The 18,788-nt window shown below is 39.8% G+C and overlaps 1 protein-coding gene across 1 annotated transcript; it reads right to left on the bottom strand.

Moving 5' to 3' along the window:
• Nucleotides 1–17,404: 17,404 nt before the first annotated feature.
• Nucleotides 17,405–18,460, bottom strand: LOC101543019 (endosome-associated-trafficking regulator 1-like). The gene has a single exon (XM_012932261.2). It carries the CDS (start codon nucleotides 18,458–18,460, stop codon nucleotides 17,405–17,407), a length of 1,056 nt encoding a protein of 351 aa, XP_012787715.2.
• Between the last annotated feature and the right edge of the window lie 328 nt (nucleotides 18,461–18,788).

Genomic DNA, 18,788 nt, shown 5'->3' with positions numbered 1-18,788 from the left:
GACCAAACATGATGATCTCTCAGTGTCTGTGTTGCAAGCTATAATGCCCAAAAGTAGAGAGAGAGAGAGTATGGGGAATATTGTCTGCCTTAGAGGCAGGGGGAGTGTGGGAAAGGGGGGGTATACCCGGGATATTGTTGGTGGGGAATGTGCACTGGTGGAGGGATAGGTGTTTGATCATTGTGAGATTGTAACCCAAACATGAAAGCTTGTAACTATCTCATGGTGATTCAATAAAATTTTAAAAATTAAAAAAAATCATGATAACATATCCTTAAATTACATATTACTATTACATCCTAGGATTAGACATATTTGTTAGAGTAATTTCTGTTTTAAATAAAGTTCACCTACAATTAGCCATATCTTTATTAGTTCCTATGCAAATGAAGGCGTTCTTGCTTCATTTTGTTTGATGCTGTGCATTTAGTTTCTTATATAATATGGTTATATTATGAAGTCTTTGCTACATATATTATTATTAAAATTACTTCCCTGGGCACAGCTGTGATCTGAAACCAGAGGAATATTATAAGGGTTCAGTTCAGTTACTCACTACTCTCAGATTTGCAGAAAATATTGAAATATAAACTCTCTGAGACCACTGAACTAGAAAACCTTTTAAAATTGTGAGCTTTCTCATTTGGGCTTTTAGTTGCTTGGAAATTGTTGTCCACTAATGTGAATTTTCATTTGCTGTGGATAGGTAGATTTCTTAAATATCACAGTTTTTTTTTCTGATGTTTCCACCTGATCACTCAGTATCTGAAGCTGAGAAATAAGCTTAACTTATAAGGATCACACAAATGTTTTAGAATATGCGTAGCAAGCTCCTTGATTTAGGAGGTAGTTGGCATTGCTTCTGGTTGCAAAATAATAAATAATGGCTTGGTGTGAGACACTGATTTGTATGTGGTTAAGAGTCACGATAGATTATTCAATCAAGGTCTGTGCTGACCTTGACCCATCTTTGTTCTACTTGGATCTGAATCGTTACATTGGGGTTCATTAACAGTCAGTGGAGCAGATGTCACAGATGTTTCACCAAAGTCTTGAACTCTCTTTTGAAAAAATGGTAGGGAAGGAGCATATTTTGGAATTACTAGCATCCGTATGTGCAAACACACATGCAACCAATTCTCATAAACAGCTCTGACTTGTAAAGAGTTTAGCCACTAGGAAATAATGGCACACAAAAAACAGAAAATTTACAAGTCATTTGTTCTAGTTCTTATAATTGGGAAGTGAAGGATTAGATGTTTATTTCTGTGTCTTTGGCACCAAAATCTAAGCAAGAAAGTTTTAGGTGAAACTTAGGTGAAACTTAAGTTTTTAAGTTACTCTTACTAAGCAATATGTTTGGTTTGTTACAAGAGATGCTCTTGCAGAAATGCATAACTGAAAATACACATATCAAAATTGAGGGCAGTGCTATAAAGATGGGGGAAAGATAGGCACAAACAGCTTCCATTCTCCTTTAGGGTCTTCTTTTGAATTTGCTAATGAGCTTGTGTTAACTCTCATAGTTTCTTATTCTACATCTCAACTAGTTTCTTGGGTAATTTGATTCAAAACCTTTGGTGAATATTGCAAGTGATAAGCCTTTGCCTTACTGTTCTTGGCTTGCAAAGGACTCTATAACTACTAATTATCCAACCACCTCTGGAAGGCAAAGCAGGGACTTTTTTTTGTCTTCCCTGACCCAAAGGAAAGAGAGATGTCAAGCAGTGACCCCCACTAGGTTCCAGAGAAAGAGAATGATGGAGCAAGAAACCGTGAAACTGACTTCATCATTTCAACTCTGTAATGCAGTTAGATGTGGACTTCTTGGGTTTATTTTCTGGAATAAGAAGAAAAGTGTTGATGCTACTGCTGAGTTCTCCTGCCCATCACTCAGAAAACATTTATTAAATAAACAAAAACACAGCAACGGAGAAGCAGATGGCGACCAAAGAGAAAGGAGCAGAAATCATTTGTTAGAAATAACTATCAGGGGCTGGAGTGATATAGCACAGGGGGTAGTGCGTTTGCCTTGCACGCAGCCGACCCGGGTTCGAATCCCAGCATCGCATATGGTCCCCTGAGCACGGCCAGGGGAAATTCCTGAGTGCAGAGCCAGGAGTAACCCCTGTGCATCGCCAGGTGTGACCCAAAAAGCAAAAAGAAAAAAAAAAAGAAATAACTATCATATGCTGTATGTGTGTAGGTGTGGGTGTGTGGAAATTGTTGTCGGTGTGGGGGGGGGTGGATGGAGGGATATAGGAAGCTCTGTCAGGAAGAAGGGAAAGTTAAAGCTAACTAGGCAGAATGCAGATAAGGAGACAAGTAAGCAAACCAGGAGACCAGAATTTTCTTCATTACATAGGTGCTCTTCTCCAGAAGACTTAGACTGCCATCACCGTATCACTGTCATCCGATTTCTCATCGATTTGCTTGAGCGGGCACCAGTAATGCCTCCAACCCTATCACAGGATAAACAAACACAGGAATGTGCAGCATGGATGTACATTCCATGGCATTGACTCAATTGCATTTTTGACCCTCACTCCTCATTTGCAAATCTCTATCCTCTTCCTTGAACTTCTCTAGGAAATTTAAAGGCAATGAAAGGGAAGTAAGGGTCTGGAGAGAGAACACAGGAGCTAAGGTGCTTTTCTTGCATGCAGCTTACCCCAATTTGATACACAACACTGTCTATGGTTCCCTACGTACATTCAGTGGTCACTATAGGGAGCCAAGGATAGCTCCTGCGTACTGCCAAATGTGGCCCCAAACACTCCTTGCTCCTCCCCCACAATATAGTATAATGGTATATCATTTAACAAGGGAAACATTGATCATGAGGTTCCATTCTGTGGTGAAGAACCTGCCCACAATTAGATAGCATTAAGTTCTCAATCATGTAGATAGATTCTGATCCTCTTCACTCTCATAGCTTATTGTATTGGGCTATGATGTATCTCTGAGTCTTTTTAGTGTAATGCAATGATTTTATATTTAGGAGTTAAATTGTAAGCTAGCGGCACATAGTAGATGGTTACTAGTTTCCTGAAATAAATAACACTTTTAATATATTAAATAAATTATTTTTGTCATTGTCAAATGAGCCATATCCCTAGAGTGTCACCTGCTTTCTCAAATGGATAATATGGGCATGCTACAGAATATAATAAAGCTATTAAATGAGTGTGGGAAATCTTCATTTCTTCATATGTCATTTCTTCATTTCTCAATAAAAGAAATGTTTGAAATGCATTAACTTCATGAATATGTTGCAGAGGCTAGGGCGTTAATAGAGGTAGGACACTTTTCTTGCACACTGCTAACCCGGGTTTGATCCCCCACATCCCATATGGACTCTGAGTATTGCCAGGAGTGATCCCTGAGTACACAGTCAGTGTTAAGCCCCGAACACAGTCATAGTAACACAAAAACTGAAATAAAACTATATTACAAAAATTATTCTCAGTTTGAGTGCATTTCCTTTTAAAATGGAACTATGTCAATTTTATAAGAAACCATATTGATCAGTATGTATTTATAACTCATATAGTAACCCAATGGACTGGAGCCTGGAGCGATAGCACAGTGGGTAGGGCATTTGCCTTGCACACGGCTGACCCGGGTTCAATTCCTCTATCCCTCTCCAAGAGCCCGGCAAGCTACAGAGAGTATCCTGCCCACACGGCAGAGTGGCAGAGCCTGGCAAGCTATCTGTGGCATATTCAATATGCCAAAAACAGTAACAACAAGTCTCACAAAGGAGACGTTACTGGTGCCTGCTCGAGCAAATTGATAAACAATGGGAGGGCATACTACAGTGCTATAGTAACCCAATGCTGTTTGATCATCCCATTATGATCATCCTACTACATTTCCTTTAACACTTTACTAATCCTTTCCAACTTCTAGGTATTCTTTCTCTTCATACACAACACCCAAGTTTATGACTTGATTTCATATGTTATTGACAAAACAAAATTCCAAAGATGAATAATTCATTCTTTGTCAATCAAACTAAGAAATGTACCTCTCTTCATTCAGTGTGCGTTTGCCTGTTTTCCCTGTTGTGGTTTACCATGAAGAGAGTATTACTGTTGCCTTGAAGGCAGTTCCTCATAATTTGGACACTAAAGTCTACTCCCTCATTTTTCCCCCTCAAAGATCATATTTCTGTTGTCATTATTTGGTGTTCAAGTTTTTTTTTTCTCTCATTGTCCTTTTTTCTCTGTTTCTTTCTTTGTTTTGTGCAGTCTCTCTCTGAATCCAGTGTGTGTACCAATCCACTTGGCCTGATATACTCTCAGACATTCCATTCTATAGGGAGAAATGAAACATTGTAAAGTCAAGTGTTTTCTCTGGTTTATCTCTTATTTTAACTATTTACTACAATGAGTGATTTAAAATGGACCTTTATGTTGTACTGTACTAATAAACTATTTCAACTTTTGGTTTACATCTCTTTGGTTAGTTGAGTAGTAAATAAAACAAAATACTTTTAAAATAAAGAATATAATTGGAGGCTACTATTCCGATCTAAGCTTTACTCTAAAACTGAAGTAAAGATGGAAGGAGCAAGAGCAAACATTTCAGAGCCAACAAAGATTCTCTCTGTTCAAAATCTAGAAAAGTTTCTTCTACTCACTCTTGTCCATTAGCCCCTAAAATTATCTGTAAAGTCTTGAATAAAAATTTCTTACTAACAGCTCAAAGCCACATTCCCTAACTGCCATTAAAATACCTATTGGAGAAAACTCAAGTCAGCCAAAAAAATTTACTGCTCCTGTCAAGCTAAATCATATATATATATATGTATATATATAATACATATACATATGATACATACATATATAATTTATGTCCAATAGCCTCTGTGGGAGGGAAGAAAACAAACTTCAATAAACATCAGTTGTCATTCCAGATGGGTTTCACATAGACCAACCCCCTTCACAAATTTTGTCACTTGTTGTTGTCCTCATTCTATGTCCTCATTCTATTTTACCTTTAGATTTTCAGTTATGAGTGTACAAACACAGTTTAGTTTAGTTCATATTGAATTCTTTGCCCTAGCACCATTGCTTAATTGTAATTAAAATCTATCCTTACTCTTTAACTGATGACTCGCTTTCTTTATCGTTAACCATATAGATGCACAACAATATACTAATGGTCCACAAAACCAGGAATAAAATCAGAGAAAGAATGCTTTTCAAAACAGATGTTGATATGGTCAGTCTTTTGGAAGCAATCATATAAATATTGAGCCTATAAGAATGTTAGCTCTAAATCTAATTATAAAAATAAAAAACAATAAAACTATAAAATAAACATCAGAGATAAACTTGACTTGTGTTTGGCAAAGATTTAGACATCATGTAAGTGCAATTCTTAAATAAAAAAATGCTAAATTAGAATTTGTTAAAATGAAAATATTTTGCTCTATGAAAGATAATTTTAAGAAACAAAAGGCAAGCTCTACAAAATATATTGAACACATGGCAAAGTGTTCACATTCAGAATATATTAGGAAGACACTAATCTTAGTAAGAAAGTAAACAAAAATAGATGAGCAAAACACTTAAAATGGCATTTGACAAAAAGTAAATAATACTGATATATAAGCACATGAACACAAGTTCAGCTTCATTAGGCATTAATGAAATTCAACTTAAAAAGTATGATGGGGTAGTCTTATACATATATTAGGATACTGATCATTTAAATATATGATAATACCTAATGCTAGTGAGAGTGTGTTGCGTGAAACGTTCCTGTGGTTGGAGGCTCTAAGATAAGGAATGCAGAAGAAATGTCTTGATTGGAGGACTAAGGCTCTCTCTGGCTCTTAGCAAAGGCAGAGGGCCTCCTGGACCTCTTTTATTGATCATGGTAGCTCTAAAGGGCGCAATATAGTGAAGTCACCAAAGGCATCAAAAGAAGTTACAGGAAGAACATTGAGGCAACATTATTTCCTTGTATCTGCAGGCCAGTAATCTAGGCCTCCCAGGAAGAAGATGCAAAACCAAAACTGAAACCTTCCTTGGGCTAAAAGCACTTGGATTTACATTCCAAAGACAAAACTGGGCCCTGCACCTGAAATCTACATCCCAAAGACTAGGCTGGGCCAGAGCCTACAATTTACAATATCAAAGGTCTGGCCTGGCTAACACCATCTGCATGTCAAGGACCAGCCAGGCTTCTGTGAGAGAAGGAAAACTGCTCTTTTCAGTATGCTGAAATTATTTTCCTGAAGGCAGCTTGGAGGGGGAAGATGTTCAGCTTCATCCAAACTAGTCAGGACACATGAGAAATCTCGCCCATTTTCATGGGTCCCTATGTTCCTGTCCGTAATACAGTACAAAACACATGGGCTCGCCCTGGTAGCTCAGTCCAGCCTCAACAAGAGTGTTCAAGAATTGCACCTTATATTTGTTGACAATGTGAAATGAAAACTGGTATATGTACTTTGGAAAGCAGCTATACAGCTTAGATAAACTAGATATGTATTTATCATATAAATCAGAAATTTGAACATAAGAGTTTTACTTTAAATAAACAATAATTTATGTTCACATAAATTCTTGCAGAGAATATTAATAAAAACTCTGCATTCTTCAAAATAGAAATATTTCAAATGATCATTAAGGGATGAAAATATAAACAAGTTACAAATATAGCAATATGATGGAAAAGAATGTTCATTAGCTATATAATGCTTTGTAAGTGTATATAATGAAAAAAAAAACAGAAAAAAGAGAACTATTTATATAATCTCCAAAAATAAATAAACATTATTCCAACTACAAAATTCTTGTATAGATAAAGCCACACTGGTGGACAATAAATAAATCAATGAGTGACAGGGGTGAGAGATAAGAGAAAGCTATAATTGCAAACTGATAGGTTAAGACAGCTTTGGAAAGGAAGAAATTGTTTTGTGTCATGAGTAGCTGTAGCAAAACACACCTATACATATGATAAAATCAACACAACTGTATTTCAACAATACATCCTCTCATTAGAGTCTAGTTTCAAATGAAATGCTAAACATAAGTTATTGCTCTTCTTACCCCATGTCATTTAGATTTCAATATCAATGATAGAATTAATTTTTAAAAACATTTCCACTAAAATTAGCCAAGCTCCTGTACACTCATACAAAGAATTAGTCATTCTGATGCGTTCTTAAACATAAAATCAAATGGGGCCAGAGAGAGAGTAAGGAGGTAAAGCAATTATCTTGCTTGTGATATTAAGGTCAGTGCTGTGATTTGAATTCCAGCACCATGTAAATATGAGAATCTTCAGGATTATTTCTGAGCATAGACCCAAGAAAATCTTTTGAGCACTAGCAGGTGTGGTCCAGACGCTCTCCCCGAACCACATGAGATCAAATACTAATAAAATTGGGTAGGACATTTGCCTTGCACGCAGCCTACCTGGGTTCGATTCCTCCATCCCTCTTGGAAAGTCTGGCAAGGTAGTGAGAGAATCCCGCCCGCAGATACTCGGCAGAGCCTGGCAATCTACCTGTGGCATATTCAATGTGCCAAGAACAGTAACAAGTCTCACAATGGAGACGTTACTGGCGTCTGCTCGAGCAAATTGATGAACAACAGGATGACAGTGCTAACAGTGTTAATATGATTTATTTCAATAACCCCCACGTGTCTATCAGAGAGCTCAAGCAAGAGTTGGTAATAAAGTATTGGTCATAGTTTAGTTAAAGGTTTCCCTCTAAGAATATTGCATAGATGTTTCACAGTATTTTACACCAAGCTGTGTGAAGTGGTCTTGAGACAGTATTGTGTCTTTTAAGGAGAGGGGGTAGTTGGACCAAATCTAGTGATACTCAAGGGCTATTTTTGGGTCTGTGCTTAGGAGATCTCGGTGGGGTTGTCCCAGGAATTGAACTGAGGTAGACCACATGCAAATCTTGTACCTAACTCCCCATCCTATCCCTCTGGCCCTATCTGAATCTACAATATGGATCTGTTGGTTAGGTGCTCAGGAGACACTAGAGCCAAACTATTCGTGTTTGCACCAAAGCTATACCTGGTCATGTTGGGCATGTGTGTCCAATGCCGGGGATTGAATTGTGGACTTTTTACCTGCTAGGCATGTGTTCTGCCCCTTTAGCTATCTCCTTGGTATCCACTATATTTTTCATCATCATCATCATCATCATCATCATAATCATCATGCCATTGATCGTCGAATTTCTTGAGCGGTCTCAGTAACATCTCCATTCGTCCTATCCCTGAGGTTTTAGAAGCCTCTCTTTACTTGTCCTTCTGAACGATGCCACATTGGAGGTTCTTTCAGGGTCAGGGGAATGATACCCATCATTGTTATTGGTTTTTGCACATGAATACACCATGGGGAGTTTGTGAAGCTCTCCCATGTGGGCAGGAAACTCAGTAGCTTTCCAGGTTCTCCCAGAGGGAGAACTAGGCTATAAGATGTTGTGCACTTCAAGGAGCTCGGTTTTAAGTCTCTGGATGTTGGCCGTTGGTGGAATTTCACGGCGCAGGGGGCAGTCCCTGGATGTGGCCACCTAGCTACTGGAAAATGGGAAATCTGGGCGGAAGAGGCCCAGTCCCAATCCAAGCAGGCTTGGAGGTCTCATCCCCAGGTCCCACACATCTGGGTTCCTCTGCCAGTACCTTCATGCATGAGGCTCATCCGAACCTGTGGAGAGGGGCCTTGAGCATGGCAGTGGCTAGGCTCCGGAGGCCTTTGGCTGTGGGACCTCTGTTCAGGGCAGGGAGGGGAACTGAAGCCCATCCCCTCTGAGAGGCCCCAGGGAAGACAGCCAGGCGCTCGGACAAGAGATTCACTATATTTTTACATTTTTTAAAGTAGTTCATTTTCTTTATTTTGCTATAATTCCACACAAGCACTTGAGTGAACATGTTTTGAGCTGTGTTTTTGCATCAAATTAATTGAACAATCTCTAGACTTTGTTCTCTTCTATACTACTGAGAATGCTTTATCCTAAACTGATATTAATAGTGCCGTATATTTTACCTTTGTAATAAGAGCACATACCTTAGTGGTTAAAACTAACAACTAAGCAAACATTGACTTTGGGGCTGGAGCAATAGTACAGCAGGTAGGGCATTAACCTTACACTTGGCCAACCCGGGTTTGATTCCCAGCATCCCATATGATCCCTCGAGCACCGCCAGGAGTAATTCCTGAGTGCAGAGCCAGGAGTAACCCCTGTGCATGACTGGGTGTGACCAAAAATTAAAAAAAAATTGACTGTGAAACTACTGTAAATTACTGTTTTAGGTGATGGGGATACAGAGATAAACAAGAGGGGCTCTTGAACATGGAGATATCAAGATCCAATAGAGAACATGAAAGTGTGGCAAGATAGACAAGTGAATAAGCTATTATTGTAATATGATTTTGTTACTAAGGGAGAAAATATTACCTTTATTAGTCTAAAAGTTTAGTGAGTATATATATTAAATGCTTCTGGATGGAGTGTCTGTCAAATTCTAATAATGTGTTCACATGCTTAGTTTCACAGGTTCATTTTTTTTAAATTAAACATTTCCAAAGTTTCTTACAACAGAACAGTACATTCCCAAAATTCCAGCAGCAGCAGAAAGTAAGAGAAAATATCAATATAGTGCATCACATGTCTCTTTAGCATTATGTATTTTTCCCTTTCACCCATTCAGTCTGGTAAGAACTAATATATGCATGAAATATGGTGTCATTTATTTTTCCTTCAGAATTCCAAGTCCTTGATAAAATTTGTCATGACATAAAAGAAACAGTTCATTTAAGATAAATTTGGTTCACCCTATATTATGTTTCAAGCACTGAATCACAGATAAAAAGATGCAATGAGGGGGTCATCCTCCATGGAGCTCATCATCAATTGAAGGGAGCTAGACATACTTGCAGTTTATAGAGAAAGTGTAACATCACTATGTATGATGTACACAGGAGTCAGAGAGGAGAATGGAATCAAATCTGTTGGGTCAGGGATAAAGGCAGACAATTTAACATACTCCAGATCATACAGATCTTGTTATAAAATAAGCTTCCATTTTGCTTTTTAATACTACACAAATCAAGAAAATAATACAAAGGATAAGTGAAAGCAGGATCTATTGTGTTGTTGTTGTTGTTGTTGTGTTAAGAATAAACAAGACTGACAGACTTTTACCTAGATTCCTAAGGGGAAAAAAATAAAAAAACAGATCAGAGATGAAAGGGGAGAAATGACAACAGAAATGCAAAACACTCAGAAATTAAAAAACAAATCACAAAAGTTTATGATGAACAACTCTTTGCCACTAAGTTAGAAGACTGAAAAATATTCAGTGGATAGTTAGAGTCATAAAATCGCCCAAGATTGAATCAGGAGGAAGTAGAAAACATTAAAATACCAATCAAGAGAAAGAAAACTGAAATGAATTAAAAATGTCCCCAAGAGGGGCTGGAGTAATAGCACAGCCGGTAGGGCATTTGCCTTGCATGTGACCGATCTGGGTTAGATTCCCAGCATCCCATATGGTCCCCTGAGCACTGCCAGGAGTGATTCCTGACTGAAAAGTCAAGAGTAATCCCTGAGCATCACCAGGAGTGACCCAAAAAGAAAAAAATGTCCCCAATAGCAAAAGTTCTGGTCTAGATCCTATTGTCTTCTCTCAAACCTTCAAAAGTACTGTGTCCATACTTCTCAAGCTCTTCCAAAATATTGAAGAAACAGGAGTCTTTTCAAGTAGCTATGGTGAAGCAAATTATCCTTATACCAAAAGCAGACAAATTTTATTGAAAAAGTAAATTATATTCTGATGTCTCTGATGAACATCAATGAAAAGATATTCCTTTATTAATTGAATACACTTTTTTTATCAAAATGATCATACACCATGATCAAATGACTTCTGTACTAAGGATGAAAGAAGTGTTCAATACATACAAATAAATAAATTTAACACATCATATCAACAAAACAAAAAACAAAGTTCATATGACCATATCAACTGATGCCAAGGCAGTTTTTGACAAGATTCAACACCCATTCATGAGAAAACTCCTGAACAAAATAGAGATAGAAGGAGCATATATTAAAATAGCAATGACCATTAAAAATGGTCACAAACATGCAACAATCATACAAGTGAGTGAATTTCTCTTGAATTCAGGGACAAGAGAAATATGTGTAATTTCTCCACTTTAATTCACCACGTGTTTGAAAATCCTTGTCACAAGATGAGGCAAGAATAAAGGAATCTAATTTAGAATAGAAGTTAAAACTATTAATATTTACAGATGGCATGATAATTAATATACATAAAAGAAGCTAAGGAATCCAACAAAAATCAAAAACAACTAACCAATACTGAATGATGAAGTCTAAAAAATCAACAAATGGCATTTCTATATACAAGTAATAAACAGAAGAGAAATAAAAAGGGCAACCTAATTGGAAATAGTATCCCAAAATATCAAATACTTAGGGATTAACTAAACAAAAGATGTAGAGACTTACACATTTAAATCTGTAAATCACTATTGATATAAATATAAGAGGACAATAGGAAAATAAAACAAAAAGTATTTCATATCCATAGGTTTGAAGAATTAATATTTTTAAAATAATGATAATATTCAAAGCATTATACTATTCAATGAAACTCCCATCAATAATATGCTGACCAAAAGAAAATTTTGATTATATTCTCCAAGAACTTAGAACAAACTACTTAAATTGTTTGGAAGCATAAAACTGCCTGAATAACTGAATTCCATTTTTTAAAAAAAAGCATGTGAAATATTGCTTTTCCTGACTTTAAACCATAGCATGTACTTATTATAATAATCAAAAGTTTGTGTTGCTGAAATTAAGATAGATCCAGGCAAACAAAGCAAAACTGAGAGCACAAGATAAACTCTTGGATTTGTGGACATCTAATCTATGACTAATTGTTGGGTACATAAAGTGGAGCAAGAAATATCTCTTCAAATATTGCTGGAAACATTGAATAATTATATATTCAAAATGAAACTAGAAGCATATCTCATGCCATTCAGTAAAGTTAACTCAAAATGAACTAAACTCCTTGATATTATATGAGAGTCCACAAAATAGTCAGGAAAATATAGATATAACTCTCCAGGAAGTGAATTGTAGAGTTGGCTTCAATAATTTGACTAGAGGTGAAGATAACAAAAGACAAAAATAAACAAATGGGACTAAATCAATAAAAAGGATTTTTCATGACAAAATAAAACTGAGCTAAAATACACTAATGAATCTGAGAAAATATTTGCACACATACATCTGATTAAAAGATTCTATCCAAGATAAAGAGCTCATGTTCAAGATAAAGCACTCATAAAACTCAGCAATAAAAAATCCAAGAACCCAGATGAAGAAATGGAGAGAGTAAATGAACAGACAGCTTCTCAACAATGACATTATGCATGGCTAGAGGCATATGAAAAAAGTGCATATAATCACTTATTAGGGAAATGCAAATCAGAACAATTATGATGTATCATAGGATTCTAGGAAGAATGGCCTGTATCACAAAGACAGTCTTGGCCTTTGTCACAAACAGAAACACACAGTCTTGACAAGGCTATAATGAAAACGGAACCATCATTCACTGTTGGTGGGAATGTCATCTGGCTCTGCCTCTTGGGAAAGCTTTTTAAAAAAGTAGCACTGTAGCACTGTATCACTCTAGTCCTGTTGTTCATTGATTTGTTCAAGCGGGCACAAGTTAATCTCAATTGTGAGACTTGTTACTGTTTTTGGCATATCGAATACGTCACGGGTAGTTTGCCAGACTCTGCTGTGCGGGCGGATGTAGGATGACATTACTTTGTCCTCTCCCCGCTTGCCACAAGTAGCTTGTCCCGGTTTTCCCCGGAGTTTAGGATTACCCCAGTCACACCCATCAAGGTGTTCCCAAATCTCTCCCATCCCTTTGTTTAGCTATAATCACTTCTCTATGCTCTCTTCCCCAAAAGAGTTAATCCGCAACTTTCCCTTAATCTGACTCTGCTAATTTGTAAAGTCAGACCTTCCTAAGATACTGAATTTATATTATATAAGTTAATATTGCCTTTCTCCTCTTCTTGTGCCTTTTGAATAATTTACTTTAAAGCCATGTCTGTTTTGTATAGACACAAGAATACAATATTATGTTTTTATAACTTGGGAATTAATTGGCCTCGAATATTATTCCCTCCCGGGCATCTGCTTTCTCCACTTAAGCCTCAGTTGCCCTCAGTTCCTAGCACCCCAAAAGCAGGGTCCCGACGAGGGACGGGAAGGATCTAGGGCAAGCGTTGAGTTATGTGCTACCCTGGCATCGAGATGGGCCTGGCCAAAGTGCCTAATTCTTAACTATAAGTTAAGAGCTTGATCCTAGACAAATGCTGTCATGATCCAATAGTAATTATGTGACTAGGACCCTGCCAGGGATAGGAAAGACTGATCTGGCCTGAGCACTGTAGTCTGAGATTGAGATGGCCCCAGGAGAGCAATTCCATAAGCTTTAATGCATCTCTTACTGTGTCCATGCAAAATGATTAATATTATGAATTCTTATATGTTTGCTGGCTGAGAAGAAGAGAAACACATTCATGGGACTCCGCCCTTGGGTGGATCCTCCTGCTGAAAGAGAATTAAGTCCTAGGAGAAGCATCCCCTGAGGGAAAGGAACTTTACCCTATTGATGGTGACCACACCTATGTGTACGCCCCAACCCCCTCATGCTGGGGAGATTTAACTAGGCTGTAAGAGTGGGTTGGGAGGCCAGATCCACGGGGGCCAGATCCACAGATCCAGAGAGAGACCAAGAGCCAGGAGAGAAACAGGGAGAGAGAATGAAATAAACGGATCGAGCAACCAGTTTGGCCTTCTTCCTTCCGTCGCCTGCCCTTGACCAACAGCACACATAGCAGTTCCGGGGCACTGAACGTGGGCGGTGAGACAGAGCCGCCCGGAGAGCCCGTGAGTGCACTCGCCCCTCAGCGAGCTTTAGTTTTTTACAGGCAGATACTCTCAGTAGCTTGCCAGGCTCTCCAAGAGGGACAGAGTTATCAAACCTGGGTCGGCCACGTGCAAGGCACAGCAGGCCCTACCTGCTGTGCTATCGCTCCAGTCCAAAAAAGTAAGTTAGAATTCCCATAATGGGAATTGTGAGAAAAAGTATGCAAAAAATTTTTTAAAGTAAGTATAGAATTTTTTAATGATCCAGGAATTCTATTTTTTGGTTTCTATCATTAAAAACACAAGAATATAATACATATACAGAAGAGAGAGAGAGAGAGAGAGAGAGAGAGAGAGAGAGAGAGAGAGAGAGAGAGAGAGAGAGAGATGTGGCAGTGAACATTTCAAGAATGGCTATTCAAAGCCCCATTGCAGTTTGTTATTTGTTGAAAACTAGCCTCAGTAGAAAAGGTAGGAGATAGTCGTGATCCTATCTTTCTTTTACAGATGAGGAAACTGAAGGGAAGCACAAGTTTACCCAGAAAGCAATTGGGACAGCTAGACTGTAAATCAAGGCAGTCTGTCTCCCAAATCTTAGCTGAAATCGACTACACTAAACCTCTCTAGAACCTCACTTGGTCTACTCCTTCCTCCCTCCCTCTCTCCCAATCTACCAGAGCAATAAATCACACCTTCCTTTCTATTATACCCACTGCTAGTACTTTCAAAAGTTGCCTGAAGCATTCCTTTCTCCAATATACTTCCCTGCTCACTCAAGAGTTTGGTGCCTTCCGGCTGGGATTCTCCTGTGTCTGTGTTCTCTTTACACTTACCACCATGTCCTGTAAGTTCTCTTGACCATTTGCTAGAAGTTTTTGAAGTTCCAAGACATTTTCTTAGTATCTTCATTTTTTAATATGTAAGTTTGAGAATGCATTTATTGGTTTTGGAAAGGCTTTTTTTACATTTAATTTATTTATGTTTTATTAAGGCAGCCAAAGAGACAGTGTAGGGGATAAGGTACTTGTCCTCCGCAACCAAGGTTGATTTCTCATCACTCCATGGGGTCCCCTGGGCCCCTCCAGGAGTGATCCCTAAACACAGAGTAAGTCTGAGCCAGAAGTAGCCTTAGTATATCGACATCATGTAGTGTGGGACCCAACCCCCCCAAATTAAAATAAATAAAATTTAGGCAGTGAGATGTTGCGTGGTTTTATTCATAATTGTGTTTCTGCCACACACCCACCACCAGGAACAACGTCCTTCCATGTCCCAGGTTCCCTCCCATCCCCTACCCCTCCTCCTGAGCAAAGCCTTTATTCAGACTTAAAGACTATGATTTGGGTCACACATTTACCAAATTATCAGCTCCAATGGTTTTAACGTACACCAGTACCTTACCTCTATACCACCCAGAGGGCCAAGGACCCTGCCCCACACCCCTGAGTTACTATCAATCCTCTGCCTCTTTCTCTCCCTGCCTCATTTCTCACTGGGGGTGTTGTAAGATGAAGATATATTCCATGCCCTTGTCTTATCTGGATTGGTTCTTTTTTCCTTCTGATTTTGCTGGAGTAGAACATATTATGTTAGCACCATGCCAATTGAAGTCATGGCATTGGAAATAGACTTTTAAAAATAAAAGGAGATAAAAAGTAAATATGAAAATAATTGCCCAAAATTACAGCGCATGTGTGTATTTGTGTGTGCGTATGTGAGTGTGTTTACATGCGCGCACTTGTTTCCTCCTCCAGGAAGAACCTGAGAAAGACACCAGCCAGGCAAGTTTGGGCTGTGGATAAAAACCCTGAGTTCTACAAATGATCATACAAAATGCCACAGATACACCCACACTCGTGTGCTGATCCAAAATGGCTTTGCAGCCTTGAAAGTCTCACAATATGTGCCATTTCCTCATGCCTACTTTGGTCCCTACAGGGGACAGCAATACCCTACCCATTCCTCAGACCCCCCAAGCAACAACGGCAGGTTTGAACTGGGAGCAAGAGGCGACCCTGACATGGGCAGGAGTGACCCTATGCAGAGAGCCAAGAGTCAGCCCTCAGCACAACTCCCTCCCAGAAGTAAATAAAATAAAATCTACTGGCTTACCGCAGTGAATGGATACCTTGTTGGAAATGTAGGCTTCCCGAAGATTAAGCAGGAACCATAGACTCAGTGGGGAGCACCCCTCTACCAGCCCATAATAACGATTCTCAAAACTAGTGTCAGAGAGCAAATGATATTTACTGCTACTATGGAGAAGCATTACAAACTAAAAGGTATGACGACACTAAAAGCAAACTAAAGTCAACACGATAAGCTAACTTTAGACAGTAAACCACTAAAAGTTGACTGAAATAAGTGATGAGAGAATGGTGACCACTTGAAGCTAAAGGACAATGACTGGGTGATGGCGAAGGCCTTTCCTCCTAATCCTAAATTTCTATGACAAAAAATTATGACTAGATAGAGATAAAGTCCCTTCATTCCTCTTCCACCAGGATTTAGGTATAAAAAAATGATGACTGGATGATTAAAAATTCCTTTTCATCCTCCTACTGATGATTTCCATGGAAAATCAAAGATGACTGAGTGGTGATTAAAATTTTTTCTTCCTCCTTCTGGACTTCCACAAAAAAAGAACCAGATGATGGTATAATTCCTTTCATTTCCTTTTGGGTTTCTATTAAAAACTGGCAGATGATATTAAATTCTTCCCCTCCTCTTCCTCTTCCTCCTTCTCCTCTTTTTCCTCAAGTTCCATTAAAAATGATGACAAGATGATATAAATGCTTCCTCTTCCTCTGCCTCCTCCTCCTCCTCTTCCTCTTCCTCCTCCTCCTCTTCCTCTTCCTCCACCCCCTCTTCCTCCTCAAATTCCATTAAAAAACAATGACAAGATGATGTAAATGCTTCCTCTCCTTCCGCCTCCTCTTCCTCCTCTTCACCACCTCCTCCACCGTGTTCCATGGAAAACATGACATCATGATGCTAAATTACTCCTGGTCCTTTATTTCTTCCTCCTCCTCCTCTTCCTCCACCTCATCCTCCAGTTCCATAAAAAATGATAACAAGTTAATGATAAATACTTCTCTTCCTGTACCAACTCCTCCTCCTCCTCCTCTTCCTACACCTCCTCCTCCAGTTCCATAAAAAACAATGATGGCAAGATGATGACAAAATCTTCCTCTTCCTCTACCTCCTCCTCCTCTTCTTCCAACCCCTCCTCCTCCTCTTCAAGTTCCATAGTAAAGTGACAGCATGATGGTAGATTCCTATTCTTCCCCTCCTCCTCCCAGATGACTAAGAAAAAATGATGACTAAGAAAAAATGATGACTAAGAAAAAATGATGACTAAACGGTGGTAAAATCCTCCTCCTCCTCCCCCTGGGTTCCCTGAACAGACGATGACTCGATGATGGTAAATTATTGTCCCTCCTCCTCCTGGCTGTCAGCAATCTGGTCTACGGATTTAAGGATTTCAACAACAAGCTTTAAAGCATCGGCTCCGTAGACCAGATGCTTCAGGGAACCCTTAATGCTGTCTCTCACCAGATCGATGTTCTGCAGGACGGTCCCGGCGTTGTTCTTCAGGACTTCCGGTGTGGCTCTGTGTTGGAGAAGTTCCTTCTCACGTTGGAAGTAGATCATCTCGATTTCTAGAGCTCGGAGGTGCTCCTTCAGCTTCAGCACCTTGCGCTCGGCAATCAAGGTCCGCTTCAACATCACCGTCAGTTTCTCTTGGGCGTCTTGACGCACCAATTCCAGATCACCGCACTCGAGGTTTTCCTTGGCTACCCTCCTCTGCATTTTACTCTCCAGCTGCCTCACCATTTCTGTCTGCATGTCCGAGAAGGTCTGCACCGCGACTAGCTTTCTCCTGAGTTCGCCATTCTCCCTTTTCAGTGCATCGTAACTCTCCCGTAACATTTCCATCCGGCGGGTGGGACTGACTCTTCTCACGGAAGATTCAGCAAGGACTTGGGGCCGTCTCGGAGTCTGGTATGATGAGACATCGGAAGGCGAACTCAGTCTGGATGCGAAGGAGATGTAGGAACTATAGTCCGTACAGCAGGACGAGCTGGTGCCTGCATACGACAGCTCCGATGAATCCGTGGTTGGCACATAGCTCCATCTCTGCTCCTCGGAGTCCGAATCCTCTCTGTCCAGGTAGCTTTTCTTCCGCATGGTCTCACCGCATCTGCGAGTCTGTCGGTAGCAGGGGCCAGATACTGAGCTCGAGGAGCTGCGACTGGCCTCCACGGGGTGACGCGGACACTGGGGCTTGGAGCGCCGACTGGTCTCACGGGGCACGGCCCGACTTTTACTTTTTGAAAAACAGTTGGAGGACAATGAGCTATCCTCGTCGAGGTTTTCCAGCCGCGGCCTCCTCACGTATGAATGGGCGGTGTGTTTGGCCCGGGGCGGCCGGGGGTGACCCTCGGAGCCAGGCATCTTACGGCTTCCAGAGCTGCTGGACATGGAGTCCCAGAGCCCAAGAGCGATGGCTCAATCCACCAGGCCAGGCAACTGCATGGACCGGCCTTCACTGAGCTGCCGCGGCCACCGCGGCCACTCTGCCTCTGCCCCTTAGTCGCGGTTGCCACAAGGACCACATCACAACCCATTATTCGCTAAACGCCTCCCGTCACAATACCCCACAACCCAGTGCAACTTGATTTATTATTTATTTATTTTTTGGCTGCTCTCACCCAGCGATGCTCAGGATTACTCTTGGTTTTGCTCTCAGGAATTATTCCTAGCAGTGCTCAGGCGAACCATACAGAATGTGGGGGATGGAACCTGCATC

The sequence above is a fragment of the Sorex araneus genome, chromosome X, assembly GCF_027595985.1.
Source record: "Sorex araneus isolate mSorAra2 chromosome X, mSorAra2.pri, whole genome shotgun sequence".
NCBI classification, from domain to species: domain Eukaryota; kingdom Metazoa; phylum Chordata; class Mammalia; order Eulipotyphla; family Soricidae; genus Sorex; species Sorex araneus.
This window is presented reverse-complemented; position numbering and strand designations above follow the sequence as displayed.

Coding starts and splice junctions, on each gene's coding strand:
- LOC101543019 (XM_012932261.2), bottom strand. CDS start 18,460: ATGTCCAGCAGCTCTGGAAGCCGTAAGATGCCTGGCTCCGAGGGTCAC.